We start from the raw sequence: 12770 nt of genomic DNA on the forward strand, positions 1-12770 counted from the left end.
CACCTGCCCTGGGCTGTGATTAGTGGAAGGCGGGTGCCCCTGAGGTTGCAGGCAGCCCCCACCCAGTGAGAGGAGCTAAGGGGCAGGGGGTGGGAGACCAAGAGTGAGGGGAGGCACCAGAGCAAAGGAGTCGGGGGCTGGGGCTCGGCGGGCCGCCGGGAAGGACCAGCAGAGCGGACGGGACAGGACGGGGCGGGGCGGGGCCCAGGGGCGGGCGGGGCGGGAGCTCCGGGCGGCGGAGCCCGTCACGGACGGGACGTCCGAGGGGACGCGTGCGAGCGCCGGCGATGGGCTCCGTGGCGCGGCTGGCGGCGCTGCTAGCGGTGCTGGCGCTCCGGGCGGGGGACCCGGCGGGGGCCGCGGCGCGCGGGGACACGTTCTCGGCACTGACCAGCGTGGCGCGCGCCCTGGCCCCCGAGCGCCGCCTGCTGGGACTGCTGCGGCGCTACCTGCGCGGGGAGGAGGCGCGGCTGCGGGACTTGACCAGGTGAGCGGACCGAGCGGAAGCGACAGAGGGACCTGAGCGGGGGAAACTGAGTCAGAGGATGAGACTGAGACACTGTACTCCAGGGTGGGGGGTAACTCGGAGACTCATTGTCACCCTGCGTGGGACTTCAGACCCAGTGTCACACCCACCATGAGACTGAGACACGGTCGGGGTGACTCCCCAGATCCATTGTCACCCTGTGTGTGACCCCAAGACGCTGTGGCATGGGATGATGGGGAAACTGAGGCTGAGTCCGACCCCAGAGACACTGTGTCACACAGCGTGGGGCCACACGCACACACAAGGGCACTCAGTCCAGCGTCACGCAGAGCTAAATGTGGAAAGGTGTGGTGAAGTGACTCTGAGGCCAAGGAGGACCTCACAAGACAGTTTCCAAGGTGTGGGGCCCCGGGCTCTGTGTCACAGAGATGCTGAGACACTACCAGGGTGCGATGGAGAGGATACTGTGTGATGTTGTAGCCATATGTGTGTTGACTATGTGACTGGGTCACTGGTGTTTATTATGAGTCAGGTGACATTCTGTGACCATGTGGGAGACATTCATGTCATTGGGACTGGATGCACATGACACTATGGATATCATCCATGTGGGAAATGCAGAGTAGTAGTAATTGCATAAGTCACTATGTGAATATGCTTCACTTTCATCAATTTATTCAACACATGTGTCTGAGTGCCAAGCACTGTTCCAGACACCGGGGATAAAATGGTGAACAAGACCCAAGACTCAAGAAGCTTGGAGTCTGTAGCATCATGATTGTGAATCAGAGATGCCCACGTCTCCTTTGCTTTCAGCTGTCCCTTCTCTTCACCCCTGGAAGAGCTCTCTAAATTCTAAATAAATGATAACTGAGGTGTTATATGTGTATGAAAGTATTTGACAGCAAGAAAATACTGGGTACACAGACAATAGGGTGGTGCAGGCCTGGGGTAGGGGACAGAAGTGGGCTAGAAGGAGTCAATGGGGGAAAAAGGGACATATGTAATACTTTCAACAATAAAGATTTTAAAAAAATACTGGGTAAAACCATTCTTGAGGATACTGAGTATAGCACACACAAGCAGATGCTCAGCCAATATTGTTTTGCTATACAATCAACAAGCACTAGTGCCACACACCGTGGGATAAAATGCTGTAGACTTGGAACCCTGGGGCACTGTCATCACATTCTGACTCTGTCAGTGTCAAGCTATGAAAGATCAATGATTGTATCTGCTACCACATGTGTGAGCATGTGCTGTGCCTTCTCTGCTTGGGACATCAAGAAGCCCACAGTGTGAGAAATGGTGGTGTAAACACATTGTTATCTGAGTATATTAATACTGTGCTTATGTTATAGGACCTTCTGCTGAGCTGAGACAACAGAAGGCTGTCTCACAATGTACTGCTTATAAAATTGTGCGTGGGTATTTGTGATGGTAATGCCAATTCTGGGGCACATGGGAAGAAGGTGTTTGGGACACCAGGGCTGTGTGGGAGAGCCAGGGACAAGAGAATCAATTTGTGTGTGGAAGTGTATGTGACAGATCTTGTTTGTTACTCAGTGGTGACTGAATGATGATGTAATTGGGAACGTGCTGTTAAGTATTAGTTTGCATATAAGCATTATATGCATGTTTAAATTCACTGTTAGTTTCAAATAAGCATGACACACATATATAATGTATGTAAGTGTATATTAATAATAACAGTAAATGATTATGATTTCCATAATTCTTGTCACTCTTTGGAGGAGCATAGTTGCCTAATGTTCTGTAGGCCCACGTTTACAGAGCAAAATATTTTAATTTTGTTCTTAGTCTTGATCAGTGATTTTCAACCTTTTTCATCTTATGGCACACATAAACTACTTCCTGAAATTCTGTGGCACACCAAAAAAATACATTTTTGCCAATCAGACAAAAAAATAGGTCTAATTTTGATTCATTCACACCAGATGGTTATTGTTGTGTTGTCTGTTGTCCTTTTTTAACTTGACAATCTAAAGGAAAGGAGGTCAGTGACCCTGACTAAATAGTCAGGTAGTGCATGTTTTAAACATTCTTGTGACACACCAGTTGAAAATCATTGGTCTAGATTCATTGAAGTCCAAGATTATTGATGGAAATAGACAGACTTTTTTGTTTTTTATTTTAGATCCCAACATGCTCCCGGCTACCCAGGTGCTTGTTCTTTTACCACTAATCCCCCTTTTTGGTGGTCCTGGTGGAGATGAGGGTCAGAACTGTGATGCCCATGCCCAGCCTCTCAGGGAACAAGCTCAGAAGAGGGCCTGTTGATTAAAGCATCTGGGCAGGGCTTCACTGTCTTATCACCATTGTCATTGTCAAAGTGGAGGTTTTGCACAAACCTTCCCTCACTTAATTCTCTCTGACACACAGTGCTTTGAAGTAGGTTTGTATTACTCTCTTAAACAAATGAGAAATTATTGAAACTGAGAAAACTGAAGGACTTTATCCAAGATTATAAATGTGGTAGGTAGCAAATCCAGGGCTGGAACACAGCTCTTTTGATTCTCCGTCCATCATGCTGTGAGGTTCTACTGCTTGCTTATCTGATATGACAGGACCCAGACCTGAGGTTTATGAGCAGCCAGAGTACAGAATGGGTAAGAGTCTGGACTCGGGAACCTAATAGACCTCTATGTGAATCCTTGGCACTGACTTTGGGCAAGTTTCTTTACCTCTTTAAGCATTCGCTTTTTAATCTGTAAAATAATGGTAATGAGAGTACCTACCCCCATAGGGTTGTTGGAGGGATTAAGTACCATATAAAGGTATTTTTCATTGTGCTTGGAATGTAATGATTGCTCAGTAAATGTTAGGTCTTTGTGATTGTTAAGACTGACCAGTGAAACTAGACCCCACGTTTGGCTGTAAACAGTAACGAGGACTGTGAGAGCTCAGATAATAAAAAAGAATCAGAAAAATTCTAGATTCTCTTCTCATATGACTTATGGACGTGTTATTTCAGAAAGTGTAATTTGATATTTTTGAGACTGTCTGTTCTCTAATCAGTGCTCTAAAACCTAGTGAAATATTTGCTTTTTAAAGCAAGAATTTTGGCAGTTCCTGCTCATGTTCTTATACTCCCAATCTGGTAATTTCATGTACTTGAGATGTTATTTCTAAGGGCCTCAGTTGATAGTCTTCTTTGAATTTTTAAATTTAAAAATGACATTTTTGGGGTGTTGAAACTACTCTCTACTCACATTAATAAATAAAAATTATACTAGTTATAGTATATATTGTTATATACTAGTATAGTATATATTCATTACATATATACAGTAAATATAACATATATATATATAGTTAACTCCTAGCTCTTTTTATTGGTACAGTTTTTAAAAACTACCAAGATTGAAAGAGTAGGGCCAGCAGCAGTTATTTCTGTGCTAAGAATTAACCATTCTGAATGTCTCAGAAGAACTGAAGCAAAGGCATTTTTGAATTCCAAAGGAGAAACATATTGAATTAAAATAGCCCATGTATTGTGGTTGGATCATCTGTCCAGGCTCTGTCTAATGCAGAGATTGGGTTGCACATTTTATGTGCAAATTCTTGAAGGAAAGGATCTGCTTTTCCACTCTCAGCAGCATTTGCCATTTAGGAAACCGTGAGGTTTGAATTCAGCATCCAGTTACTCAGTCTCTGAAAACCAGCTATTTGCTCAGAGGCTGGGCATGGGGCCAGCATTTAGATTCCAAACCAGCCTCAGATATTAGTGGATAGGGGTTTTTTTCTCTGTGTAAGAGAAAAATGATGTATCTGAGTGCTGAACTGAATTATGTGCCGCAGGGGAAGATCAGACCCCTGTGCTAAATAAATTGAGCCCGTCACGCAAAGTGGGCTGCGAAGAGAAAAAGAGATAGTGCTTTTGATCTGACTGATGGCTTGGGACAATCTTCACCTCTCTGCCTTACCTCTTTCCTTTTGTGCCTCAGTTTCCTCTGTTGCCTGTTAGACATCAGTCCTCAAGTACCAGATGAGGAATCTATTTATTCAGTTGCGGAAAAGGTGATGGAAAGAAATACTAGAACAGTCACACTAGAAGAGAGATCTCCTGGACTAGACCAGCTCTGTCATTTTATAGAGGAAGAAACTGAAGGATAGTTGGAGGCTGGGTCAGGATAAGTCTCAGGTCTCCTCCCAGTCCAACCGTCTTGTAAAATCACTGCCCGTTCAGCCTCAGTTGTTTCTGGACACTTACTCTACAGGTTGGACTCAAGCCCAACTCTCTGCTGAGAAGTTTTTTCATCGAGCAATGGAATATCTTTCATTAAGTAGTTCCATATGGAGCTGATGCAGGAAATAATGGGTAATAATAATAATAATAAAAACACCCACACCCTGAGACTGGTGTAGTTTCAAAACCCTAGGGTAACCACTCTCAAACAGCCCTGCTTGGGGACCAGAGACATCCTGGTATTTGACAGGCTTCCCGTTCCCTCCCTGGGGCACCCAGGTCCTGATTCTCCTTCCTTAGTTTATGCTTGAATTGAATACTTGGCTCCCTGGAAGCACCGTGAAGCAAGTCATCTTCATTTTAAAGCTCTGTTTGATAGTTGCAGGAACCACCCTTGAGAAATCTTTAGGTCAGACTCTGCTTGGAGGTATTGAAATCCTCCCACCCAAACACCATCTCTACTCTTCACTTTCATCCCTTTCCGCCCATGGAAGTCCCCACTCTTGCCAAAGAACTCCTATATTCTCACGTGCTCTTGTACACATTCACGTAAATCCATATCCTTTTCACTTTGATGACACTCTTTTCTTTTACTTCCTTTGTTATTATATTTATAGGAAATTAATAATTTTAATACAAGGGGAAAATTCTTTGAGGGCAGGACTGGAGCTCTTAAGTCTGCCTTTTTAAAATCATTATATTTCAATAATATAAATCCTGTTGTTAGGAGTGGAATAACCATAGTAGACCAGAAAAGGAGACAGCATCTTTTGCTTACATGAACACTCTTGCAGGATATCTGAGGAGAGAAATTAACCAGAAGATGGTCACTTCTGGCCCCACTCTTCTGTCCCTGTCCTGCAAATGGAAGCATGCTGGAAAACATTACCTTTTCATTCCCCATTAGCCATCATCAGTGTCTACATGTCACTATTATTGTTCAGATTCTCCTGGTCTCTTGCTTGCAGTTTTGAAATGGCCTCCAAACTGGTCTTTCTGCCTGCAGTCACTTCCACTTCTGAACCCTCGTCCCCACCCTTTCACAGACTTATATCTGTCAACATATCCCACTCTCACTTAACACCTTTCGGTGGCTCCTAGTTGCACTCGGTAAAAACCAAATTCCTCAGCAAGGCCTCTGAGGTGCTCCTCACTTCTCCAGTCTGATCTGCCCAACTCCCAAGGCCCCTGTGCTCCAGCACTACTAAACTGCTTGTAACCCCCTGCTATCTCTCTCTCCCTCTTTACCTTTGCATCCTTGGGACTGCCTCTGCCTACCTGGAAGGAGGCTTCCTCCTCCCTTCCTCATGCTTGCATCCCCCCATCAAGTCTCGGTTTATTACCTCCTTTGTGAAAGGAGAGATGATCTTCTCTACCTGCTCTGGCCAAATCAATCACTCCCTTCTATACTCTCCCTAAGCCTTGTTCATAAGTCTGGTGTTGCATCTGTCATGTCATTATTTGTGTCTATATTACCCACGACTGTGAGTCTCTGAGACCAAGGTTATTGTCTTATTCACAATTTTGTTCTTAACTCCTAGGATAATATAGTATTTCATTCATTCTTTCATAGAAGTATGTATTGAACTTAGGCATAGAAAGATGAGGAAAACATCTATTTTCTTATCTATGAAATTCTTGAGCATGGGACCCTGTCTTGTCCAACTTCTGGCATGGAGTGTGACAAGTAACCAGTATAGAGTGACTTGCTGAATGAACAAATACATGTCAAACCTCTAGGCCTTTGTACACATTAGTCCCTGTTGGCTCAAAAAACATTCTTCCTACCTTCTTTGTTCTAGATCCATGGAAACACTATGGCACCATCAGCTGAAAACAGGCTTCAGGGTCAGGCAGGCTTTGGTTCATTCTTGGTTTTGTTGCTAATAGTATGGCCTTGTTTCAGTTTCTTCTCCTGTAAGATGGGCATGACCAAATCTATTCTGAGGGTTGTTGGGGGGATTAAATGAGACTATGTATTTAAAGCGCTTAGCAGAATGCCTAATACATGGTGAGGACTCAGTAAGTAGTAGCTATCCATATTGTAATCCTTCAGGACTCAAATCAAGTGCCATCCCCTCTGGGAAGTCTTTCTTATATTTCTTTCTCCTTTTAAAAATTTTTATTTATTGATTTTGAGGGAGAGAGAAAGAGAAACATGGATTTGTTGTTTCACTTGTTTATGTATTCATTGATTGCTTCTTGTATGTGCCCTGACTGGGGATCAAACCCACAACCTTGGCGTATTAGGACAATGCTCTAGTCAACTGAGCTACCCAGCCAGGGCTCTGCCCTTATATTTCTAACTCCCATCTGGGTTAGGTGTCCTGCCTACAAATTGCTATAGCGTTCCATAGCATTATATGCTCACTTTTCTCATAACATGTATCACAATTATTGCAATTAATTGAACAGTGTGTTCACGTTTCTACCAGATTCTAAGTATTGAATATAGAATGATGAGAGAGAAAAATGATTTTCTGGATTGTGAACTCCTTGAGAGCTGGACTCTGTCTTGCCTTTGTATCTCTAGCCCTTAGCATGGTGCCTGATGTACAATGTTGACTGGTAGAGACTGACATTGAATGAACAAATGAAGAGACCTACTTTTGTTGTGATGGTAGTTTTCTTTCCTTTTCTTTCTTTTCTTTTTTCTTTTTTTTTTTTTTTTTTTTTTTTTTGCTTATGGGTTACAATATTCCATGAGTCTCAAGGGATTCAGCATTTCATTTTTAACTACTCTTAATGTTTATACAGCATGCCAGCCTTTCCTAGGTGTCTGGTTGCATCGGTAGGTGAGATCATCCTAGTCCTCTCTTTCAGGTTCTATGACAAGGTGCTTTCTTTGCATGAGGATTCAGCAACCCCTGTGTCTAACCCTCTGCTTGCATTTACTCTCATCAAACGCCTACAGTCTGACTGGAGGAATGTGGTACATAGTCTGGAGGCGAGTGAGAACACCCGAGGTAATGAGGAGGAGGGCTGGAGGGTAAAGAGAAGATTCTATCTCCTGACTCAGTGGAAAGGAGAGAGATTCTTCTGATGGGATGTGATGAAGGATAATGAAGTAAGTAGGTATTACTTGATCTCCTTAGCTCTAATTATCACAAAGAACTGGGTTCCCTTATTAATAAGTTTATATAATTTTACATTAGAAAGTACCTTCATATCCATTATCTCACTTGATTTTGGATTGAATCCAAAATATCATGCTATTTACATATTTGTAAAAAGTGATGTCTTCTAATAATTTGTTTTATTAAGTTGCCACTGCAGTGTGATCTGTAGCAGGATCACTTTCTTAACTTACTCTACTTTGTATTTGAACAAGTTTGTTGACTTTAGGGAAGTTAAGAGGAAAAATAATTGTCCCTGCAAAGGGCAAGACTCCTAGAGACAGGTGGGAGGGGACGGTGTGATAAAGGTGTGTGCCTTAGTTTTTACTCCAGAGCCTTTATTCCTTATTCAGAATATTGTATTAAGCACCCACTCTGTGCCAGGAATGGTGCTTGCCACTGAGAAGAAAAGCAAATCAAATATTATCTTTGTTCTTGAAATATGTGAACAGGTAATTATGCCTTGCATGTATTAAATGCTCACCGCCTGCTTTTTGAATGGGGGATTGTTTTCATGACCTTTACAGCTCTGAAGGATGGTTATGAGAAGGTGGAGCAGGACCTGCCAGCCTTTGAGGACCTTGAGGGAGCAGCAAGGGCCCTGATGCGGCTGCAGGACGTGTACGTGCTCAATGTGAAGGGCCTTGCCCGAGGCGTCTTTCAGAGAGTCACTGGCTCCGCGGTCACTGACCTGTACAGTCCCAGCCGGCTTTTCTCCCTCACGGCAGATGACTGCTTCCAAGTTGGCAAGGTAACAATTTTCAGAGAGAGGGTGAATTGCTAGGGGCTACTTTCTTATGGATGAAATAATTATATCCCAGTTGCTTTTTACATTTTTCTAATTCTGACAGCAAACTTGGAAATTTGTTGTTATTTCCCATTTTCAGACGAAGAAACTGAGGTTCAGAGAGGGTATAGAACTTACCTAAGGTTTCCCAATTTTAAGTAGAACTAAAATTTGAACCTGGGTCTTTTAACTCCAAATCCCAGGCTCTTTCCAGGATAGCTAAAGTGACCATATACTTAGGACACTATTGAGAGTGGAAGGGGTGATATTAGCCAGGACAACAAACATAAACTGGGACTGTCCTGGGTAAAATGGTCCTTTGGTCACCCTAGCTATAGCAACCTGACTGTGGATGAACTGGTCGGGGAAAGGGATAGGAGATGGTGATGTGGAGGGAAGATCATGGACAGTCGGCCTGCCAAGACTCTCTGGAATCTCTTGTACATTTTCTGGGAATTTAGAAATACTAAATTAAAGTAGTGTCACAAAACAGGCCATTCACTCTAACATTACTGGAGGAAATAGACTTCAGGAAGCTCCCGTATGAGATATTTCACTGATCTTTGATCGTAAGTCATAAGCACACTTGAGGTCATTTTATAATATACTCTTTGTTAGCCGTTGCTTTAAAAAGTAATGGAGTAAATCCTTTTTAATTTTGAAGATGCATATTGCAGGAAAGTGGTTTCCCCCCAAATCCTGTGGTATTCATTAGCTGATCTGAGAGTGGGCCTCATGTGTCCTGTTTCCAGGTTTTGAGGATCAGTCTTCCAAAGTGAGTTGCCCTAAGCCTCTCTATGGACCATTTTTCCTTTTCTGAGACCCTAAATGGAATTAGAACTGAATCATCAGGTTCCTGGCTAATTTCAATTTACGCCTATTAAAATAGTTCCATGTCAATATATGCGTCATTGATGAGGTCTTTCTAAGTCTAAAACCATATGTTGAAAATTTAGTAAGTCACTTCCTGAAAGTCTCACTGGCAGTCTTTATTTCTGTGTGTATTTACTTATTTTGAAAGATAAGACGTCTCAAATATACAAAAAGTATGTAAAATAATACTGTAACAAGCAATTATATCTGTAATTGAGATGAGATATACGTTCAAATTTTGCTATATTTGTTTCAGATTTTTTTTCAAGTCTTTACAAAAGAATTTACATAGAGCTAAATAAAGCCTCACTCCTTTTCCTTCTCACCTCCCACTACCCTTTCTACTCTACTTTACCCAGGTACCAGGTAACCATTGTCCTGAACCACAGAGTATGTGCTCTTCTGAGTCCAGTTCCTTTCACTCAGCACATTATGTCTGTGAAACTCATTCATGTTGTTGCCTTAATTAGTAATTCATTCCTTTTTATTGCTTAGTAGTATTCCATGGTATGAATATATCACAAACTGTTTACCCAGTTTCCTATTGATGGATACTTGGATTGATGGGCTACTTTAAATAAAGCTGCTATTAACATTCTTATATAAGTCTTTCTGTGGATATTTGTTTTCATAGCTCTTGGTTAAAAACCTGGGAGTGGTGTTGCTGGGTCAAAGAATAAACTTCAATAATTATTCACATGTGGCCAAGTTTGTTTCATCTACATGTCTCCAATTCCCTCCATCATTGTTTCTTTTATTTATTTATTTTAAATATATTTTATTGATTTCAGAGAGGAAGAGGGAGGGAGAGAAAGATAGAAATATCAATGATGAGAGAGAATCATTGATCGGCTGCCTCCTACACGCTCCCACCTGCCCCCCCCCACCCCCACCCAATGGGGATCGAGCCTACAACCCAGGCACGTGCCCTGGCCAGGAATTGAACTGTGACCTCCTGGTTCATAGGTTGACACTCAACCACTGAGCCATGCCAGCTGGGCCATCATTGTTTATTTTAAAATGGATCACTCTATTTTCTGATTTCTCAATTGTCTAATTCCCCAACCCTACCTACTATTGTGTCTGTTGATTCTTGTTCATGATCAATTATTTCCTGATATGATTTATTGTGGTTTGATCGTGAGCTTATTTTTAGCAGGACTTTTTCCCCCATGGAAGAATCTCTGTGCCCAGAATTGTGGGAATATCCCCCCAGAGAGTTCTGGATTTTCTTCTTCCAGGTACTCTGGTAGTATCACTGGACTTAGACCCTCCCCCCCCCTTTTTTTTGACTCTACATTATATCCCCATGAGTTATTTATTTTATAAATGAAAGTTTGTACCTTTTGACCCACTCCCTACCCCCTACCTTTATCAACCAGTCTGTTCTCCCTTTCTATGGGGTTGGGTTTGTTTGCTTGTTTAGATTTCACATATAAATGAGATCATATCGCCGAAACCGGTTTGGCTTGGTGGATAGAGCATCAGCCTGCGGACTGAAGGGTCCCAGGTTCGATTCCGGTCAAGGGCACGTACCTTGGTTGCGGGCACATCCCCAGTGGGAGGTGTGCAGGAGGCAGCTGATCGATGTTTCTCTCTCATCGATGTTTCTAACTCTCTATCCCTCTCCCTTCCTCTCTGTAAAAAATCAATAAAATATATATATATATATATAAAAAAGAGATCATATGGCATTTGTCTTTCTCTATCTGACTTATTTCACTTAGCATAATGCCCTCAAGGTCCATCCATGTTGCAAATTGCAAGAGTTCATTCTTTTCATGGTTGAATAGTATTCCATTGTAGGTGTGTTTTATATATATGAAATCTTTATTCATTTATCCATTGCTAAACACTTAGATTGTTTCCATATCTTGGCTGTTGTAAATAATGCTGCAATGAACATATGGGTACAGATACCTTTTTGAGTTAGTGTTTTCATTTTCTTCAGATAAATACTCAGAAAGAATTGCTGGATAAAATGGTAGTTTTATTTTTAATTTTTCGCAGAATCTCCATATTGTTTTCCATAGTGGTTGTACCAATTTACATTCCCACCAACAGTGCACAGGATTTCCTTTTCTCTACATCCTCACCAACACTTGTTTCTTGTCTTTCTGATAATAGCCATTCTAACAGGTGTGAAGTGATAACTCATGGTTTTGATTTGCTGTGGCCTTAGATCTATTTTCATATTGATTTATTGGCCTGATGGTTCCTTAACTGTAGGAATAATGTAAATTCACACCCTAAACTCATGTGAAGCATAGGCTTAAGGTTACTAATATTCTAAGGAGCTATTTTATTCCCCTAACCAGAGCCAACAGACACAAACCAACTTTCCTTTCTCCTTGTGGCAGTGGGTAGATTTTTCCTGGTTTACTCTTATCCTTAAGGTATAGTTTTCAATGGGTTACAGTTTTATGAACGTGTCTAAAGTCCAATTCCTAGATTTGGGGAGGTCTGCAGAAGACTTATCTGTCCTCATGTGGGCATTACAATCTAAGGTTACTAAGTACCAAGGTGACTAAGACTTACCCCCATCCCAGGCAGTTTCAACATCTACTCATCAGTTTATTGCTTGCATTTTCAGCTGCTCCTTTTTGTTTCTGGTGCCTGGGTATTTTCTATTCTTTCTTGAAAATATATAATAAAATGTTTATGTTTTATTCAAAATTTCTAAGTCTGTGTGGTTGGAAGGATTCCAATTATCTCACTCTTTCTCATGGAAATCTTAAATAAATTGTCAACTTAGCAGAAAAGGTTCAGTCATTTTTTTATTATAATTCTTCAACTCAATCTTGTCACAAATAGGGAACTTGAGGACCAGAGAGATAACACAGCAGGTAAAGAGCAGGCCTGGGATAGGAATTGACTTATAGTTAGGCTGCAGAGTCACGGTATCTCTACATTCTGCTGTCTTTCTGCCTATCTGGAAGTTATACCTGAATTTGATCATTTTGTAAGAATCCTTCCAGCTCTGTGACTTTATAATCCCATGCTGTCTCCCACATCAATTTCCAGGAAATTCCACTAGCAGTTCTGGTTAGTGGTGAGCTATTAAGAGACAGGTGCTATGTCTAGTACATAGCACCATATTCCAACATTTAATATAGAACAATGCACTGAGCTCTCATACCATTCCCAGGTCTACCTTCATTATGGTGTCTAATGCAATTGTGTCACAATTATTGGTTTATCACAAGCCCCTTGATTTTAATACCTTTAAGGGCAGGGACCACCAGGTACATTATAAATACTCAGGAAATATTGAATAAATAAATGAAAGAACTAGTC

At 41.9% G+C, this 12770-nt stretch overlaps 1 protein-coding gene across 1 annotated transcript in view; it reads left to right on the forward strand.

Moving 5' to 3' along the window:
* Nucleotides 1–253: 253 nt before the first annotated feature.
* The window catches only part of P4HA3 (prolyl 4-hydroxylase subunit alpha 3), a 34286-nt gene continuing 21769 nt past the window's right edge, over nucleotides 254–12770 (forward strand). The window contains exons 1-3 of the mRNA XM_080642149.1: nucleotides 254–487; nucleotides 7521–7663; nucleotides 8341–8564. Coding sequence (XP_080498275.1) covers nucleotides 288–487; nucleotides 7521–7663; nucleotides 8341–8564 — 567 coding nt within the window. The 5' untranslated portion in view covers nucleotides 254–287. The remainder of the gene's footprint in view (nucleotides 488–7520; nucleotides 7664–8340; nucleotides 8565–12770) is intronic.

Source organism: Plecotus auritus (assembly GCF_963455305.1).
Source record: "Plecotus auritus genome assembly, chromosome: 9".
In the NCBI taxonomy this organism is placed as follows: domain Eukaryota; kingdom Metazoa; phylum Chordata; class Mammalia; order Chiroptera; family Vespertilionidae; genus Plecotus; species Plecotus auritus.